The 21,482-nt window shown below is 42.0% G+C and overlaps 2 protein-coding genes across 2 annotated transcripts in view; one reads left to right on the top strand and one right to left on the bottom strand.

The window, feature by feature from the left end:
• LOC121690582 (GTPase IMAP family member 7-like) overlaps positions 1 to 21,482 on the bottom strand; it is a 69,621-nt gene that overhangs the window by 5,791 nt on the left and 42,348 nt on the right. The gene's annotated exons all lie outside the window — the stretch shown is intronic.
• Positions 13,393 to 21,482, top strand: part of LOC121697442 (trichohyalin-like) — a gene marked incomplete at its 3' end in the record, with an annotated part of 29,323 nt that continues 21,233 nt past the window's right edge. The window contains exons 1-2 of the mRNA XM_042078974.1: positions 13,393 to 13,683; positions 14,919 to 15,010. Coding sequence (XP_041934908.1) covers positions 14,945 to 15,010 — 66 coding nt within the window. The remainder of the gene's footprint in view (positions 13,684 to 14,918; positions 15,011 to 21,482) is intronic.

The raw sequence follows: 21,482 nt of genomic DNA, 5'->3' as shown, positions 1-21,482 counted from the left end.
TGGTCATATTCCGTGAAAATGTTCATTTCTGCCATAGGAATACATAGACACTGGACCTACCGCTAGACTCCTAAATGGGCGTGACTGCTTCGAACCCCACGTCACAACGTGCCAGAATTTACCCTCTTATGAATCGTCTCGCTTTATCAACCGTCTCTGCTTATAACGCTAGTCTTAGGGGCACAAGCATACGCAGAGTTAGTGGGGGGGCAGGGGAGCACTGCCCCCCCTGATGGAAACGGGTAATTGCATTGTTTCAAAAATGAGTGAAATACGTCTGGCATGACCAGATATTTTAAAAATAATTTAAATAACACAAAACAACAATATAAGGAATGGGCTGCAGTTGATGATGGGAGCAGCCAGGTTTTCTTCTCTTGTGATCCTTCACATCGAAAGCGACATTACGACATGAAAATTACTGTTGCACTAGTATGGACATCTTGCCGTGCCAACGTTGCAATAAAGGCTGCCTAAATGCCATGTATATAAATGTCCTGTCAGCTTACTAATTGATTTTGCATTGTGTGTAGATTTGGACTTTTTATTCCACTTAGTTTAAACAGCAAAGTGGCGAAGCCTTGTTCACCTGTTTGGAACTGGCTGGTGAATGTGACGTGCGTAGGCCTGGCTACACCATGACCCTTTTTGTGCATCTAGGCCTACTGATTGCGGTGGATTACTTTTTTTCGTGTCATTGGATTACAGCAAAATATGAATATTTTTTTCTTAACATGTCTTAACGTAATGGTGTGATTGCTCTTCGTTTCTGCGATTGGAGAGGCATCACTGCAAGTGAACACTTCCTTTGATTCTTGGAGTTCTCACTATGATTTAAGTCTGCCCTACACTCAATAGCCTACAGTTTGGAGTTTACTTGCTTTGCCTTTGTTGAATCGAATTTGAGTTTTCAATGACTCGTTCTCCTTAAAGCTAAGCATACATGACCGATGCATCTTGTTATTATGACCGCCGCGCAGCGAAGCGGCGGTCATATAGGTTTAGTCAGATTTTTTTTTCTTTTTTTTTTTCGCATGCCCAAATTTCCGTCAATGATTCCCGGGACACTGAAAGACCGGGGTACACGAAACTTGGTGGGCATGTAACCCCACATGGATAGCATGGAACCATAGTTTTTCGTTTTGATCTGTAGCCCCCCCGCTGAACTGGACCCCCCGAAAGGAGGGTAGGGCAGACACAGTTTTCTGTGAATATCTCGAAAACCGTGGGGTTTAGGAGGACCATTTTTTTTTGTATGTTGATCTCAAGGGGCCATGTCAACCCATTCCATAACCACTCATTTCATGTATAGCGTCACCTAGTTAAAAACAAAAAAGAAAAAATTAGGTGTTGTAATTGAAGGTATCTGTGACCTAACATAGTCAAAACTGCACGAAATTGGAAGTGTAGGATCATTATGACACCCTCTGTATGCACGCCAAGTTTTGTGGAATTCCGTTCATGGGGGGCCACACAATAAATTAATTTATGTTACTATACACCAACTGGCCTGTAGGTGGCCGGAGACAGTTTTCTGTGAATATCTCAAGAACCGTAGGGCCTAGGAGGTCCACCTTTTTTATGTAAGTTGGTCTTAAGGGGGCATGTCAACCCATCCCATTACCACTTATTTCATGTATAGCGCCACCTAGTTAAAAATTAAAAAGCAAAAAATTAGGTGTTTTCATCACAATATCTCTGGCTGACAAGGTCAAAACTGCACGAAATTAAAAGTGTAGGATCATTATGACATCCTCCGAATGCATGCCAAGTTTTGTGTACTTTCGTTCATGGAGGGCCTTACAATAAAATAATTTATGTGTACATTTAGTGACGTACACCAACAAGGATTCCCGGGACACTGAAAGACCGGGGTACACGAAACTTGGTGGGCATGTACCCCCACATGGATAGCATGGAACCGTCATTTTTCATTTTGATCTGTAGTCCCCCCACTGGACTGGACCCCCCGAAAGGAGGGTAGGGCAGACACAGTTCTCTGTGAATATCTTAAGAACTGTAGGGCCTAGGATGACCATTTTCTTCCGTATGTTTGCCTCCAGGGGTCATGTTAACCCATTTCATGTGCACACATGTGCACAAACAGATACACGCACACACACACATACATTCACAGTAATCATACGTATGACACATACTCGCACAGTAGACATATGTACGCTTGCATGAACAGGCACATACGCAAGCACACAAGCACGCACGCACACACACACACACACACACACACACACACACACACACACACACACACTCACACACACACACACACATAACATAAACATAACACAAACAATCAAGAATTTCTCAGAATTATGAACAGGCAAGATGGAGGTGGGGTTGTATAAAATGAATTTTACATGTGAAATCTATGAACTAATCATGTTTTGGTACTTGTTGTCTAGCAGATACCAGTGAGAATTGAGTGTGGATAATGCAATTTAGTGAGACAGTTAGAATCATATAGGCCTTTCAGCGTGATTTCTTTTTGTGGAAAAAATGTGCTGGACTGGGCGGCGGTCATATTTTGTACTGCTCTGCGGTACATCTAGTTTAAAACTCCACTCTGCCAGGTGGCTCACATGCCAGCAGCACTCTTGAGGCGTCAGAGGTTTACCAACGATCCACAAGCACAGCTAACTGGCATCCGTTACACAAGGCTATATAGTTTGTTTTTAATAGCAAACAGAAACAGAAGAATAGAAACAGAAAAAGCGTACAAGATGGCAACAGGTCATTACATTCTTTAATTGACAAAATATGATTGTACAAAATATTCAATCAATGTGGCGCAAATGAGGCTAGAGGCAGTGGATTAATTTATCAAAAGTGAACAGCAACCATGACTCTATGGGCCAAGCCCCGAATGTTTTCAACTGCTAGACGACACCCCTGTCTATTGTGTTTCAAGACAACCGTGCAGCATTGGATTTCATAAGGACAAATTGTTAAATTGTTACAATGTAATTGTATATATCTTTATTTAGCATGTTTGTTTTCTCCATATGTGCTCATGCTGTGTTCCCCAAGTGGTAGGCCAGGTCTCAGCTGCTACAATTTTTTTTGTCTGCCCCCCCTGGCTCGAATGTCAAACTCCGCCTATGGGCACAAGTAAAGTAAAAAGAAATCGCTATTTCTATGCCACTAACAAGACTCAAAATACTGTAGCACCACACTTACACAGTAGCATAATGAAGGTCCCTACATGTAAACCGAAGCATTGAGAACTTTGTAAGTGTTAGGCCTGTGAAAATGCACTGCAGATCCACAAATCTAGCTAGGTTTGTTTGTGTTTGTGGTCATCCAGAAATATGTGTAGCAGTGGCACCTGATTTCAAACATATTACAAGCCCTGTGCCCCTGATTTGGAGGGCTTGGATGATGCTGGAAAGAATTCCACACACGTTTTTCACACCGTGGTTATCCACCACGGTAATTAAGATAATTAAAATCAAAATGATAACTGTTGGCTATTCAAACACAGAACAGTTGTATATACAGATGTATATAAGCAGGAAACCTTGTATAAGCTATGTGTAAAGTGTATGGTCACATAAATCCTGTCACAGGACCTTTAAAAAGTTTGTAACTTAAAGGTGGTTTGTAACTTAAACATTTGGTTTCATATACTCACACGTTACTTGTTCTCTGTCCTCCAGCTGTTTATCTCTCTCCTCCAGATGTTTATTTCTCTCCTCCAGCTGTTTATCTCTCTCCTCCAATTGTTTGTTTTTCTCCTCTAGCTGTTTATTTCTCTCCTCCAGCTGTTTGTCTTTCCCCTCCAGCGCCCTCTCCTGTTCCTGCAGTTGGGTTCTCAGGTCCTGTAGTTGGCTGTTCCTGTCCTGCAGTTCCTTCTCCAGGTACTGCACCTGTCGTTTACGGTTCTCCACCTCACTGGTCATGTTCTCAGTCGGTTTCTCTCTGACGCTTCTCTTTCTCTCCAGTAGTTTTGTGCTGACCTTCCCCTTCTCATCAGCGCCCTCTGTTGGTTCGTCCTTCCCCTCTTGCTGTTCACTCTTCTCCATCATTTTCTTAATTTTCAGTTGTTTTTCAGCTCGTAGAGTAACTAAATAAGGCAGAGTTATCAGTACAGTGGGTCCCCGTTAAGTTTGGACGGGTTCCTTCAGGAATCACGATCCCTATTTTCTCAGCAGAAATGGCACAAACTGCAGTTGACACAAACAACCACAAGGTGTCACTTTGGAGTTCTGCCACTACTATTTTTGATGCGACTTGACTTACTGCTTCCATGATGCAGTTTCCAAGTCAGTAGAACAATCAGAGAAAGCTGAGCCATTACCAAACATATATGATAATACAATAGCGTGAGTTTATATATCTTATACCCTATTTGTCACGGTTACTTCTGCTTGCCGACGTTTAAACAAAAAAGATATCAAAGCACCTTTTGCGTTTGAATGTAACACGAAAAAATGTTTAAACAGCTGGACAAATGATTTAGCTAATTGATTATAGCCTGTACACCAGCAATTGTTGAACATTTGGAAAAAGATCGCTCAGCTGTTGCCACAGTCACAGGCAATGTAGAAACAACATGAGAGCAGTACACACTTCCCCGAATGTGGATGTTACACTGTCATAATCTACCACCAGCCTTTTGGCAAGTTGAAAAATAGATGACTTCTGTGAAATCTCTGCTTTAAAGCAAGACCTAAATGAGAGGAGTTGTGTTGGGAATGTCGGTGCAATGTCCATGCTATAATGGTCTGACAAACGTCTTGCCTTTTCAAGCAGTTCATCATCACCTGCAAGTTGAAGGATCATAGGACGTAAAGACTCAACCACATAACAAGTTTCCCGCATGCTTGCACATCTTTGGGAGAGCTGACTGATTATGATGTCCAGAGTTGCATTAAATACCTGCACTTTGAAGCATCGGTTAAGCGTTCATCTTCCGATAGTTCGTCAAAGTGACGCTTCACTCTCCGTGCTCTAACATTTTCAAATGTACTCTGAACCCCCAATTATTTGCGAGTGTTTGCGCTGTAGCCTTGGCCTGGTCAAAGGCACGCAGGTAGTCAGAAAGGACCGGTATAGAATTTTCCAGCAATTGCATTGCGGGGGTAGCGACGGAGGTCACAGGCCCTGGTGCGACTGCACTTGCTGCACCTACTAGGCCTAGTTACGCCACTGCGTGGAGCGCTAATGTGTCTACTGTAAATCATTCATGTGTGAAAGTCATTAGGCTGGAAGCGCTAATGTGTCTAAGCTCATTAGTCTACTTTCAATAGGCCTACTGTACAGCCTGAGAGGGGGAACATAACCTATAGCCTAGGCTACTGTAGAGTAGGCCTACAGTAGGCTAAACAATCAGTTGTGAAAGTCTGCAACGAAAGTTTCCTAATGGAAGCGCTAACGTGTCTGTTGAGCTCATTAGCCTACTTTCAATAGGCCTACTGTACAGCCTCAGAGGGGGAACATAGCCTACTGTAGAGTAAACAATCAGTTTACTTAGTTACATTTGTTTAGTTAAATCCAGTTTTCTACTCTATCTCCATGATATGCTTAGCCTATAGAAAGACGAAGTCGGGAAAGTGCTTCAGAGAAAACGTATTTATTGAAATAATGAACAGTCTACATTCTACATTCTACAGTCTAAATTTAAAGCACGTTGAATCCTTGGGAAGATCTGCGTGTTGTGCGGAGGAATTCGTTGATCTTATTGATGCAGTCCTTCAGTTCACTCCTCCCCATAGCAGGGAACTTTCGTTGTAGTGTTGAGACCACAAAGTTTTTCACATTTTGCGGCAGTGCTCGCTTGCCCTTCGCTCCAGGATTTATAGTGTTCCTCTGTGACGATGGACCTGAAGAGCAGGCATCCGTATCTGCCCACTTGGCCGTAGCTCTGTTGGTGAATCTTAGCGTGGTCTTCGGGACCAACATCACGCAAGGTCACGTCTGCGTGTTGACTAGGAACTTGGATGCTGTCGTTGAGTGTGACGGAGAGGGCCAATGGAGACATCTGCAAGGAGGACGTTTCTGGAGCTGGTGTCGAGGTGCACCTGGGGATTGGTCTCTCAGGCGTCGAATAACTTCTCTGCTCACGTAGCGTCGCCTGAAGTTCTCCGATTCCAGCTCTCATCTCCTGTAAAATGTCTCTGTGGCTCTCCAAGTGGCTGGTCTCTCGGAGTTGTTGAAGCTCTCGTTCGAGGTTTTTGACCTCCGCTTTCAACCGATCATTCTCGGCGTCTCTCTCGGCTACTCGAGCTTTCTCTGCTCTCTCGGCTACTCGAGCTTTCTCTGCAAAATGTGTGAAAGTCATTAGGCTGGAAGCGTGTCTACTGTCAGTGACTAGTGCGAGAAGCGGGTTCTGTGTTGTAGGCTATGCATTTTTCCGACACTTGGCTGCAAGCTCCCCTCCCCCACCCCCTTCTTTCACAAGCAGTGCAGCTTTCAGAAGCGGTGCCTTTTGAAGCTAATGTAACAAATACCACCAATATTGTTGTGTGGCAATAAAAGTATCCAGGGTTTGCGCAAGTAGCCTAAATATATAAATAAATTAAGGACATACAATCCTTAACGTGAAAAAGCTTAACGTAGCTTAATGTCCCAAACAACAAGTCGTTTTATGCGCTCATTATAAAGAAAGTTTAACGTGTCCCAAAACAGCTGTCAATTAATCACCAAACGTCAAGAGGGTTGAGTCTGAATGACACCGAGTTTTAGACACTGTGTTTTTGAAGTTAAGAAATATTTTTGTAATAAAAATGGTCATTTAACCAATAAAGGCTGAAAAAATGTACAGTAAAACTAGGCTATACAGTACATGCAACCCAGCAGAAGACTATTATAGGCTATTGGCAAATCATTGAGCATCATTCACACATTGTATTCTGCACAGTCTCTACACGTGGAGCGCTAATGTATAGGCATACTGTAAATCATTCAAAATGTGTGAAAGTCATTAGGCTGGAAGCGTGTCTACTGTCAGTGACTAATGCGAGAGTTCTGTGTTGTAGGCTATGCATTTTTCCGACACTTGGCTGCAAGCTCCCCTCCCCCACCCCCTTCTTTCACAAGCAGTGCAGCTTTCTGAAGCGGTGCCTTTTGAAGCTAATGTAACAAATACCACCAATATTGTTGTGTGGCAATAAAAGTATCCAGGGTTTGCGCAAGTAGCCTAAATATGCCTATATAAATAAATTAAGGACATACAATCCTTAAAGCTTAACGTAGCCTACATGTAGATTAATGTCCCAAAACGTCAACAAGTCGTTTTATGCGCTCATTATATATGGATTTCTATGAAACGTCACGAAAACATGCGTGCGCAACCAAGAGGCAGAAAGCACCATAGAACAGCATAGAGCAATGCAAAAGAGCAAAAGAATAAAATGATTTTTTGTGCTGACAACTGCACCAATTCGAAATCACGATGGTTAGAGAATGTTAAATATGTTCAATATCTCTAACGGAATACATGTCTTCGCCAAAAATGACAAAATACGATGTTATGTTAATAATGCAAATGAACGGCACACTTTGAAATATAGTCGGAAATGAGATGTTATCATCATTGAGACAACAGGGGTATACAATAAAATCCGATTGTAGCTTACAGCAGCCGGCTATTTAGGTTAAGTTTATAACGTTGTGGACGGCCACCAAGCGTCTTCTGCCCCACGGCTGCGGCACAGTCTTGAGTGACCGGATTCGTTTTCCTTTGTCATATGAATGCTGTCATTTTGTTAACATTACTGTTAAGGAGATGCTGTAGGCAAAGGCTATATTTCAACCTCGTTAGTGTCAGAACTATTCACAAGGTTTCTGGGCAGCATTTTTATGTTCTGTTAGCAAGCGAACTTCTCATGACTACCGACAAAGTAGCCTACTGCCAGCTGACGAAGCTCTCATTTTAAAACATTACTGAGAGACAGGCACTATACAATCAAGAAATCTTGCCACTGAATCCAAAACTATGTTTAACATTATGTACAAAGCTTAGGCTACAGTGGATTAGCATGTTGCAGGGGCTGCTAAAAACAGAGAAACGCACTGAAAACTCAGCCAATCACAGCCCTTGCTGTCGAATGCGCCGTCCGGTTCGACCGTTGAACGCCACAGCGGACTATGCTGCCCCCAAGCGGCTGCAGTTGTACTTACATGTCACCCAGCTGCGTGAATCACCATTATCGTGAATGAAGTGTCAATTTTTAACGGGGACCCTCTGTACATTCCCTCAGCACTTTGAGTAACTAAAAAAGGCAGAGTTATCAGTACATTCGCTCTCAGCACTTTGATTTGGATGTTTGATCTGTCGTCAAATATTTCTGTCACGGGTGATGGTGAGGGTATCCTAATGAAGTGTCTATCCATGATGATAATTTGGTTATTAATTAGGTTGTGAAGCCTTTATACGCCATTAATAAGCTATCATGTTGCTTGCACTTTGTGCCCTCATTGTTAAGTGCAAACAGAAAAGGTATTGTGGGGAAATTTCCAGTAATTAGACAACACTTTAGCTGTTAAATGGCTACTGTGGGATACTTTTTGCCTCTTTGTGGATTAATACTCTATTTTTACCACAGTATCACTTTTAAGCAGCTGGTGTATCTTCATGTTCAATGATACACCTATCAGATTGTTTGTCTTACTCATATACCTTACAGAGTCTAGTCTTTCAGTCACTGTATTGTTTGTGATGGTATGAGTCTTTATTTAAGCCTGTCTGCATTGCAGTACAAAGAGTGAGTACCTTAGTTCTGCACATTCTTCTGTAGTACTTACCAAGAGCTCTCTCAGAGTCCTCCATTTTCAACAGGTATAGTGCTATTAACAGAGAAACAAATGAACACATCACTCACACACACACACACACACCCACACACACACACACACACACATACATACACAGTTATGCAAATTTGTTTTAACTCCAGACAAATGCATTTAGTTCTCTGTCTCTCCACACATCAAATTAATCAGTGCTAGGTTTTAGTACCCAGCATCCTTTGCGAGCATTCTCTTCTGAAAAAATGAGACATTAAAGGTGTTCTAAGCGATGCTGGGCAACATCACTTCTGTTGACTTTCAAACAAAACTAGCTAGCTTGCTACTTCCTCCCCCTCCCTCCTGTGCTGCTCCCGTGCAATTGAAACTCTCCTAAACGTGCATCTCGTCTATGATTTGCTGGAACAGTTTGTTATGTTTTTATGGGCTAGGTTTGCCCAGGTTGTTTTTGCCGTTCTTGGAGCCTGGGCTGTCCACAGAGATCGCGTTTTTTACAGTGTATTCAGGACACAGACAGCTAGCGGTTGGTTAGGTGATGTTTGCAGTAAGTGACATAAAATGTTTTAGACTAAAACACGTGTGCCATCACTTAGAGCACCTTTAAGTCCCCAAGCAGAAGTTTCCTAGCTGTGGTTTATCACAGTACTAATATACACACTATTTTTCTTCATGATGACAACTTTCTCCCGATCACAAGATATATCCACACATTGTTTCATAAATTTCAGAAAATGGCATTAAAAATGGTACTTTGAAAGTAGATGACTAAAAGGTCAAGTGTGCAGTGGTGTGTTATGTCTCTGGTACTTACCACTATAGATAACCCCTCTTCCTCCTTAACAGGTGAATAGGGAGAGAAAGGTCATGTAAAGTCATTCATCTAATAAGAAGACCAAGAGCATTACAATGTCCCTTATTAACTCATTAAGTACACATACGGTACACACACATGCACGCACGCGCACACACACACACACACAGACATGCACACACATACACATACACACACGCACACACACACACACACACACACACACGCACACGCACACACATACACACACATACACACACACACGCGCGCACACACACATACACACACACACGCGCACACACACACACTCACACACAGCGCACATACACATACACACACACACACACTCACACACAGTGATGCACAGGCTCACTTTATCTTTGTATGAAGAAATAGGCTAAATCTAAATAAGTAGCCAAATGAAGTAGTCTAAACATGTCAGACCAAATGTAACAGAGTAGGCTGTGATTCACTGGTATTACATTATATTTATATGTATTCATTTAGCAAGCAGATGCTTTTTTTCCTCAACTACATTACAAGGGCCAATGTCCTCTTCGGGTTAAGCGCTCAGGTGCACAATGATGGATACCGGGAATTGAACCCACAACTTTTTATGCTAGTACATCCTAACCCAGCTCCTTATCAGCTACTGTACTGTACACTATGATACCAGCACCCTATGTATGCCTATAGACTACTGTGTGCATTATTGTGTGCGTGATTAAACCGTGCTTATTCAACTGCAATGCAGCACACAATTTGTTGGACTAAACAGAATTGTGTTGGTGCTGCATTTAAATGCCTCAGTTAATGTAAGTTGTGTGTAGGACAGAAGTATACTATTCATGTTTAATTGTAGAACTGTTTGCTCTGTTACACTTACAAACACACACACACACACACACACACACACACACACACAGGAATTCTGGAAAAGAGGTCTTTTGGGAGATTTTCTCATTCACATGGATGACAATTAGTCTTTTGGCACAAGATAAATGACCAGAGATGAATGAAAAGCACTCACCATCATAGCGCAGTCCTATTCGCGTCCCCACCACGTGTTCTCCACTGATCACCTGACACTGATATCGTCCAGTATCGGACTCTCTGCTCTCCCTCAGTCTGAGAGACACGTCTCCTCTCTGCAGTCTCTGAGTGTTCAGACTCACTCTGCCCTCATAGTCCTCACTCACTGTAACGTGGCCGTTCTTATACAGGTAGATACAGTCTGTCCCCCTAAACCACCTGATCTCCATGGAAACAGCACTGGTTTCAGGAGAGAGGTGACAGCGCAGTGTGATGTCATCACCAGTTGAGAACTCCTTATTAGTGACTGTGGCCAGTTCCATCTCTGAGGGAAACCAAATGTATAGTAGCATTTGGCGAGGATCACATTAGCCAGCGGCAGCGGCAAACGTAATGCAACGCTCAGACCATAACACAAACGGTTTGTCAATTGAATACGCACGCGTTGCGCTTTGAAAGTTGAACCAAGTTGAACGCTCAGCTTCATGCCAGCATTGCCACCGTTCCACTGCCGAACCATAGAGAACAATACAGTAGGAAACCTGCCGCTTGCCGCTGGCTAATGTGATCCCCGCCTTAATGTTTTTCACAGATACACAGTTCAGACACACACAGCCATTCAAAGGCATGAGCACCCTTGTGTACACACAAATGAACCAACGCTACTTCAGACCAATCTGGTTACATATGCATGCACATATATGGACTGGTAGTGCTAACATCAAGCCCACTAATACAAATACTCAAATATGTTTAAGTGTACATAGGATTACAATTTGACACACATGAATGCACACACACACACACACACATACACAAGCATGCACATACACACACACGCATGTGCACACACACACATACACACACATGCACACACACGCACACACACACACACACACATTCCATTCCATAATAGACTTACCTTTATTCTTGGACTCAGTTGCCATGCTAATGTTTTCTGTAAGTCAAACATATAATATCTCTTCACGTCTTGAATGCTCAGCGTGGACCTACTCTGCTCAAATGGTTTTGCACATGTGCTGTTTTCACACACTTTTTCACTAGAATTGTTCCAGAGTAAAGTTTGTGCTTGCGCTCCTGTATACAGATGCTTAGATGTATCTGTTCGAGGCTACAATCAGATATGCATCTGTAGGTGTGTCTTTGTCTGCAAAGGTCCACCAATCACAGAGAGACATGGGAGGACCGATTACTGCATTGATCCACCAATCACACAGAGACATGGGAGGACTGATTACTGCATTGGCAGGACCAAAACCAAACAGTTGCCCTTGAACCAATCAAGGTCACTCTGTGGTTCGAGTGATGCAAAGAGACGTGGGAAAGTTCAAGGTGGAAGTGAAATAAGTCCCCGGTCAGCAACACCATATCTGATCACCATCCATCTCACCAACTGTACGGGTCAGATAGGCAAGGTAATGTTTGAAGAGGATGTGAAATCCCTGGGCAACACAATGCTACTCTTAGTGACATGGAGCTCAGTAGCCACAGGGGCCTGAGCAAAAGAAAGGCTTTTGTAGATAATGGCATATGCAGACGTGTGAACAAAAGCAACAGTCTAAGGGCGGAAACCATCATGACTGACCCAAGCCGTACCACTACTGTCAGATTTTGAAAAAAAAAAACTGTTGAAAACTGTGGGAAAACACTGTTAAAAAGGTACATTGACTCTTTTCTGGTTTCATTGTCTAGCCCCACCTATGGATGTTTATGGATATGTACACATAGGTACTCCCCCCCCCCCCCGGACACACACACACACACACACACACACACACACCTTTTTAACGCCCCCAACCCCGCACACCCCACACACACACAAACACAGCAACAACCCCTTCACTCACACAAACAGGTACCCCCCCCCCCCCCCCCCCCCCCACACACACACACGCACACTTAACCCCCATACACACACACACCATTTCATCATCCCTCCTCTCCCCCAAAAACAAAACACACACAGGTACACCTCCTCTCCCAAACACCCCATTAATCCCCCCCAACACACATGCCAGACCCTTCAACACCTCTCATTTCTCCCAATCTCATGTCTGTTGTGCCATCTAGTGGTGGATATTCAGACATGTCAAATGAAATTGAAAAAAGCCTCATTATTATTCTCATGTGACTCTAAAGTAGGCCTCATGATATCTGATTGCTGTATCACAGCACTAAAGTATGCTGTATCACAGCGCTAAAGAGTCAAATTGTAGGATTTGAAAACATTATTATTTATTGATATTGTTGTTAACATGCTCCCATGGGACCATCATTAGAGAGGCCAAAATCTCATGAATATGACACAAGCAAAATTGTATACTGTGTATCACTGTATCATTGTGATATGAACAAACAAAAACCTCATTATTATATTATATATTGTATATAGATAGATAGATACTTTATTGATCCCCAAGGGGAAATATATATTCTATATATAAAAACTCATTATAAAGACATTATTATTCCACTTAATTCCAGAGGATAACCTTTTCACAACCAAGGTTAAGAAAACAGCAGTCCTATCTGTCCCAACTTCACTGTGCCATTGTATTGCCACGCATGTTTTTATTGTTGAAAGGGTCTATTGCCAAGCATGGAGGATCTCCAATCCCCTCAACATCCGGATTTAGGGGGTAGCAATAAGCATTTATTCATTTATTTAGGGGCAGCCGTGGCCTACTGGTTAGCACTTCGGACCTGTAACCGGAGTGTTGTCGGTTTCCTGAACTGCAGTGACTGCTGAGAAGTCACATGGGTGGGTAAGGAATCTGGGGTGTAAATCTAAACACAGACGTGTCTAAGGATCTCCAGTGGCTGGAGGCTCTCTGAGTCACTCGTCCATGCGCAGCTCCTATTCCCACACAGGTCACTGATTGGTCTTTTTTTTACCTGGAAAACCCCGGCGGAAATGCATAAATGTCCCGTGTGATTCACTGTCTTGTTGGAGTTCTGGGCATGACTAGGGCATGGCACAGCACAGCACAGTACAGCACCAGCGCCTCCAAGGACCCAGTGCTTCAGTTTAAACTCAAGAAACTACACTTGTGAGTATACTTCTATTTAAAAACACACAAAGACACAATATCAACACACACACACACACACACAAACACACACACACACAAACACACTGTCGTCTCTATATTTTTTGGCTCAATGTTATAATGAGCAGTACAGTATAGCCACAAAATACAGAAAATGCCGTTTTGTTCTGGTTCCAATCCCAGGTAACTATTGGAATAGTTATTTTAACAGTGTTATAATGATCAACCTTGTGGGGAATAGTTATTTTAACAGTGTTATAATGATCAACCTTGTGGGGAATAGTTATTATGACCGCCAAGCAGCGTGGCCAATTTTCCGTCATGGATGGCCAATTTTCCGTCCAGGATTCCCGGGACACTAAAAGACCGGGGTACACGAAACTTGGTGGGCATGTAGCCCCACATGGATAGCATGGAATCATTGTTTTTCATTTTGATCTGTAGCCCCCCCGCTGGACTGGACCCCCTGAAAGGAGGGTAGGGCAGACACAGTATTCTGTGAATATCTCGAGAACCGTAGGGTTTAGGAGGACCATATTTGTATGTTGATCTTAAGGGGCAATGTCAACCCATTCCATAACCACTCATTTCATGGATAGCACCACCTAGTTAAAAACAAAAAAGTAAAAATGAGGTGTTGTAATCGCAGGTATCTGTGACCTAACATGGTCAAACCTGCACAAAATTGGAAGTTCAGGATCATTATGACACCCTCTTTCATTCAAAATGAATTCATGCTGTGACAACCCAATTTGATCAAGTAATTCCAATGAAATTGATTGATTAGGCTTAGGCCCACTTGAAATATTCATTCATATACATGGAATTTCAACATGATTTTGTTATACAGGTGACATGTGCTGAGAGTAGGCATCAGATAAAGTACTGCAACATCAATGTTAAAGGAAGATAACTTTGATATTTAAGACTTCAAGATAAATCTTAGAATGAAACATGCTGAAAATGTTGTGCCACAATATTTAAAAAGTATTTATTGAACCACTGATACTGTGTGCATGCTCAATACCTAACATTCATGGTGGGAACAAAGCATAGTTTATCTTAAAGCATAACATAAGATACTACTGGTCTCTAAGCATAACCCTGTTTAAGAAAACTTATGTTAAAACTTTTGGCAACACTGTATATTCATGTTTAATTTAGTCGGCATACACTTTTCTATTATTAATTAATATACAAATTACTCCCTGAATTGTATTATGTTTTGTCATTAGACTTCCTCTCCTTCAGTCCAAGAACAATGGGTGGAACATACTCAGTCAAAAATGAAACTGCATATAGATGGCACTATAACACACACAAGCAGGTGAGTGTTTACACTGTTTAATCCTTGACTTGTTCAAATGTCCCATTACATATTGAAGGCTAATTACGCTTAAAAAATAGTTAATTTGCAGGCATTTGGAAGAAGGCATAAATAATTGTACTGTTGTCAGTCTGGGAAGTCAGATGTCTGTTAATGATTAATACAACAGTAGCAAGACACAAGACTCCAATACACCCAGTGCAAGTGTCTATCACACTCAAGGACCAGTGTTGCGCGGGTTTGGTCACAAGCGGCCCGCGGTCGCCCGATATTTTAATCAACCCGACCGCAACTCGGACCGCGAATATTAATTAGGACAAAATTATACCCGACCCGCGATCCGACCCGCTTATTTACAAAATGTGTGCTTTTGGTTATAGCCTGCATACAGTGTGACAGTAGGCCATTTCTGTAAAACAAACTAATTTATTTGCGAAACTTTATGCAGTAGAACTACACGCAGTAGGCATGCAGGACATATGTTTGCGCAGGCACGCATGCAACCACCGAGGATTAGAACACTAGGATAAGATTTGAAGGCCATGGACATACATCTTTCTTTCGAAAACAGAAATGGTGAGGCAAGGTAGGCAAGAGATACATTGCTGGTCAAAACGTTAGCGTAAGATCTGGTTTATAATGCTGAATGAAGCACAAAGCTTTACTAAAGCACATCCACTGTTTAAAGTCACAAACACAACGAACTAAGGTAACTTTTATGCATGCGCGAACCTACCGGTAGATATGGCTGTGTAGTCTGTGCCATAACATTTATTCCTGTAGGCTGCCCGTTTTGGCTGTCATACTTAAATGGCTTCAAGAAGTAGGCCTACATAGACCATATACCATAGTACAAGAAACTTGTACTACTGTCATCTTCTTTAAGAACTTTTCCCAATATTTCCCATAGCCTATATCGCTTTTCCTGAAGGGGTGTCTTTATTATTTTAACTCGCGTCTTCAGCTTCTTTACTGTTGACTTTACTGTATTGATGCTAGCTAGCCTTCTTGTGATATTTTAAGTAGGCCTATTTGTAGAAAATATATATTTAATTAATTTTAACTGACCCGCCCGCAAATGACCCGAATATCATTAAAATATTTTGTTTACGACTCATAACGTGTCATCCGCGGGCGACCGCTTAATTTCGGGCAGACCGCGCAACACTGTCAAGGACTATTCTTCACAACATTATTCAGAGACATCAAACAGTAAACAGCATAGTGTTGTGCAGCTTTCAACTGATATTCAAAGAGATTACCATTGTATGCAGTGTGGCAAGTGAGAGAGATATAACATCCACCTTCTGTCAAGATGATGGATGGGGGGCCCCCTCATTAAGGTCAGAGGTCAAATTAAAAATGCGCTGATTCAGGGGGGCGTTACCTTCCAGATCATTCTTGATCACGTGAGGTAGGAGGTAGATCACGTGCCCTCTCACACTCAGGTTGTGCTTTACAGACTTTTATTTTAATTTCTTTTTATTTTTCAATAATACATAATAAAAGGCGAGGTAGGATTATGACGTCATGATGGGGAGGTCTTACTTTCTGCAGGCGTGTCTTATGACATCATACAAAGGGGCGGGGACCGTTCTTGTTTTTCTGGAACTTTCAGCAACATCGGTGTAACTTTGCTTTGTACCTTGAAACCGTAAAAAGTTTAGACTTTGTTTTTTTAAATGTATAAAAGAAGTAATGTTTTTTTGTTTTTTTTAAATGTATTATTGAAAAATAAAAATAAATTAAAATAAAAGTCTGTAAAGCACAACCTGAGTGTGAGAGGGCACCGTGTTGAACAGTTAATTTTTGTTGTCGGGGGCCTGTGCGGCGTGCGTGGCTTGCGAGGGCTCTGAACTCAGGGAGCTTGGGATTCCTTAGGATTCCCTGTGATTCCCTGGGCCTAGTAGCGGGCAGAGGTAGGCAGGCAGGCAGGCAGGCAGGCAGAGTCCCGGGGATGGGGCTCCGCGCGCGCGCGCGCGCGAGAGAGAGAGCCTGAAGTCTGGAGCTCTTAGTCGCACGTCTTCTCCCTCCGACGGTTTGACTGAAAATGACTGAAAAAGCGGGAAGGTTTAGGGGCGTGATCAAACAAATGGGGAGGAATCAAAAATGCCTGTGGGCCGGGTTAGAGGCTGAGTGTACAGGCACAGCAGGGGGTAGGGGTTGAACTTGCACATGCACATGTATGTTGCAAACGTAGGGGCATTCCTTAACCATCAAGTCACGCTACGTCATCAAGCACGAGGTTCGCAAACACAGAGAGGATAAAAGGAGCAGATGCAATCAGGCCCCGGGCAACCTTTTTAAAATTCTCCTTCTCTGCAGCATCAGCGCGCATAAGAGGTGAAACCTAGGCTAGCCATTGTGTGAAAATGGCTGAGCAGACGCAAACAGGCACTGGGTAACCTTTTTAAAATTCACCTTTAAGCCTTATGGCCTGCGATTGAAAGTTCAAGCACAATAGAGGGTAGTGTAGGATTACATACATGTAGCCTATGTTGCAAACACAGACATTCCTTAAGCATTAAGACACGCTGCGCCATCAAGGACGAGGGTCGTAAAAACAGAGGATAAAAGGAGCAGATGCAATCGGGCCCGGGCAACCTTTTTAAAATTCTCTTTTAAGCCTTATGGCATGCGATTGAAAAGTTCAAGCACAATAGGGGTAGTGTAGCAGGGCTGCCAACTTTTCAAAAAACCTTGGAGTGAGATTTGGTGGGGCCAACCAAAATTTTGCTGCGGAAATTTTTGTTTGGCTCGTTCAGCATTATACCGTACAGTAAAAAAAAAGTACATTGGTTCTCAGGTGTAGGGACCAGGGTCCCAGAGTTAAATTAACATTGGTATCAAAGGGATCTAGCCTAATGCTAGGACCATGGGCGATGGAGGCATTCTGAAAGCGGGTGGGACATTTCAGTGGGGGGTATGGGGGTCCTCCCATACCCCCCACTGAAATGTTTTTTTTTTGGACTAGATTGTTTTTTTTTTGGACTAGATGCAATTTCCTGAATTCTGGTACATTTTACCAGGTTATTTAGATACTTCTACATAACAAAATAAAGCCAGCCTACGAAATTAATAAAAAGTAAATCATGCATAATTTAAAAATAACTCAATATATAGGCTACTTGGCTACGCAATGAGGTTTCCATTACAGCACTGCGGACGTTCAATGAACGCATGAAAGCGGATAAAGTAAATTAAATATCAAACTAAAGCGAAAATGTCATGCTTTTGAAGGCCTACCATTGTGCAGTCTAGCTGTGGTTAGTGACGTGATGCTGTTAATGGGGAGTTTTACATAAACCTATAGGTTATTATTTATTTGGCGTACAAACAGCACTGGTATTTCGCACGGCAATAGTGGGGGGGTCCAAACTAACAATTTTAAAAAGTGGGTGGGTGTTTTGTAAGAATTTAAGAAATGTTTGTATATTTTTACTTTTAAATGCATCAATCTGGTGCACTTTTATTTTTCACAATTCAGAGGTCAGACTTATTACAGGCTTATTTTTATGGAAATATTTGTGCTGTAGCCTAAGCTATTTTGCACTTCAGAATTAAAACTATACATACACAGGTGGAATAGTTATGGTGATATTGCAATAAGTTCACAACCACAAAAACATATGGTCCATTTCACAGTTCAGAAATGTTCAGCACTCCATGAAATTATGCAGAAGTGGTCACCTGTGTTTTTCATCTAGTTCATTTAAGATAATATATTGGTCATTGTAATGGTCATAGCCTACAGGCTATTCCTTTTTCAGGATGTACCCATATCTGCATGATGTGAATGTTTGCATATGGCTTATGTCAGGCTTTATATCAATATTTGTGTCTCCTTATTTGATTTTCTTTATATTTTTGCATTAATGTCACTAGAAAGCATGGCAATATAAATATATTCATTTATCTGTGTAAGTGGGATTGGCTGGAACCTGACAATATAAGAACCATGTTAGTGGGATAATCTACTGAGCAATTTACAAAAATGTATGTAGGCCTACTGACAAATAGTTTACATTAGAATACATTATAATTTCGCCCCAATGAGGCTATGTAGAAATGTGTTGCAATTTCAAAAACAGAGGCATGCTTTATATCCTCGTATTCGGTACGGTTTGCTGTTTATTGTGATATTAGGTTTGCCACATGTTGTGTGAAGGGTTAGTGAGATATTACAACCGAGAGTAATGGGTGTGCACTGTGTGCAAAATGCAAATATGATTAGCCTAAATTGCACGTCGGTTCAATTGCACGTCGGATAATTTTCTCGCGAACCATTTATCACAGCAACTTGGCGCTAATATCATTGGAAAGCTTAGATTCCGCTCGTTCACATGATGTGTGATATCATGTATAGGTTTAGTTTAGTTGAACCTCATCTGCCAGGTATTTGACCTACCACGTTGACACTTCAGCGTGAAAAATACTCAAAGCATAGGCCTACCTGAAGCCGGGGGAATGCGCCTGGGATGGCTTTTGAAGTAGCATCGCAAATGAGAGAAAATTTAGAAAATTCCACAGACAGGGGGTGCTCTTGAACCCTCTCACCGTCTCTGAAAGCATAACCGTGGCTCAACAGGTAGATCTATAGGCTAAACTCATTTTTCAGGCATCTGACCGACCGGGTTGACACTTCAGCGTGAGAAATCGTGGGTGTGGCGTGTGAGTGTGTGAAACTAATCAAATGCGTGTGTCTCACGGCCAATACGTGAGAGTTGGCAGCTATGGTGTAGGATTACATACATGTAGCCTATGTTGCAAACGTAGGTATTCTTTAAGCATTAAGACACGCTAGGCCATCAAGCGCAGAGGCTCGTAAACACAGAGAGGATAAAAGAGCTAGAGAGAAAGAGCTAGAGAGAAAGAGCAAACATGGCTGAGAGAAGCTGGCAGCAGTGCTAGCGGCAGTGAGGAAGAGGCGCTCACTATTGATATGAATGCTGTTGCGGGGCCGTCTAGCGAAGCAGTCACTCCTCAAAACAGGATTTCTAAACCTGACGAAGGCTTGGCGAACGCTCCGGCAAGGAAAAAACCGAAGCCCATTTTTACCTCCAGATATCAAGATCCTCCTCCCAACGAGTTAGGAGGAAAAGAGAGATGGTGTAATATCATTTTAGGCTACGACTTTCATTTTCAATTGGGGAAACTGAGTCTGTAGACCTATAGTCTACTGTGACGGAACAGATCGAGGGGTCTCCTCCGGACAACACCATCATTTTGAGATCTTACGATTGGAAAACGTGTCAAGGAATCATCGGTAACTGTTTGAAAGGTAAAACGGAGGGAGAAGAGAGTATCTCTGCGGTGTGGTGCTCTGTACCTACAACTGATGAGAACGTTGTCTATCAGGTGTTTTTGTTGCCTGAAGAATGAAGCTCCGCCGTCTTTCATTACACTCTCTCGTCAAGTGGGTGAGGATGAGGAAAAGGCTACAGTGTAAATTGTGATTAGTTCACTTTACTTAAAAAACTGTGAAAACCTGTTGCCTTAGAAAAAGTAAGTAAATTAACTTGGTAAAGTTTGTTGTACTGTATATTGTATAATATTCTGAGTTGTAAGTTCATACGAAAGTTGTTGTTACTCACACACTCACAAACACACACACACACATCCATATGTACATGTATAGGCTACAGACACACACACATTCAACAACATGTAGTCATTCAAACTAACTTGAGCTTCAAACTAACTTGCTTGCTTACTTAAAGATTATTAAGTAATTATTCCAGTTGTTAATACAACTTATATAGCACATTAACTTCCACAATTTTGCATTGACATAGAATGTAATGCTAAACTGTTTTCATTCAAATAATGACAAGATTTACCATAAACATTACAGAGTGTGCACCCTGCATGTATGAAACTCAGGCTTTTAATACATATTTTTAGTTTGTGCAGAAGGTGATGTTGGAGTTAGCCTTAAGGGGTTGCATGAGAAATGTATGTTAGATTGTGTAAAATACCCTATAGGGTTTATAGGCATATTAAGGCCTGCATCTGCATAATCTATCTTTAATAATCAATTTTTCTGATTTTTCATAAAGCCAGATTGTATTTGAGTATATAGGCCTACTATAGACATATCAGCCTCAACTAAAGCAAACATTTTATATTCAACAGTTAATATTGAGATTGGATGTCAGTTGTCAATAAAAGACTGCGTTGTTACATTCCTTGTGTCACTGATTCCTTGTGTCATTGTCTTCTGCCTCACACATTCTTTATACATAGCACCGAACCCTCATTATAGCCCCAAAATTAACACGGAATTCCACTAAACGTAGCATTCTATCTTGTTTTGAAGGGACTGGTTGTTTTTGAATGGTCTGGCACTTGCCTAAAGCTAGCCTCTAGTGTGAATTTGGTGAGGTTTCACGTGTACTCTTCAGTTTAGAGATTGAGGCGTCTGATGCTCTGTGTTTCCGTGTGATAGTGAGGCCTTGCTGTTCCGGACAGT

This window comes from Alosa sapidissima, chromosome 2, assembly GCF_018492685.1.
Source record: "Alosa sapidissima isolate fAloSap1 chromosome 2, fAloSap1.pri, whole genome shotgun sequence".
Classification (NCBI taxonomy): domain Eukaryota; kingdom Metazoa; phylum Chordata; class Actinopteri; order Clupeiformes; family Clupeidae; genus Alosa; species Alosa sapidissima.
Note: the sequence above shows the minus strand (reverse complement) of the source record. Positions and strands in the feature narration are given on the sequence as shown.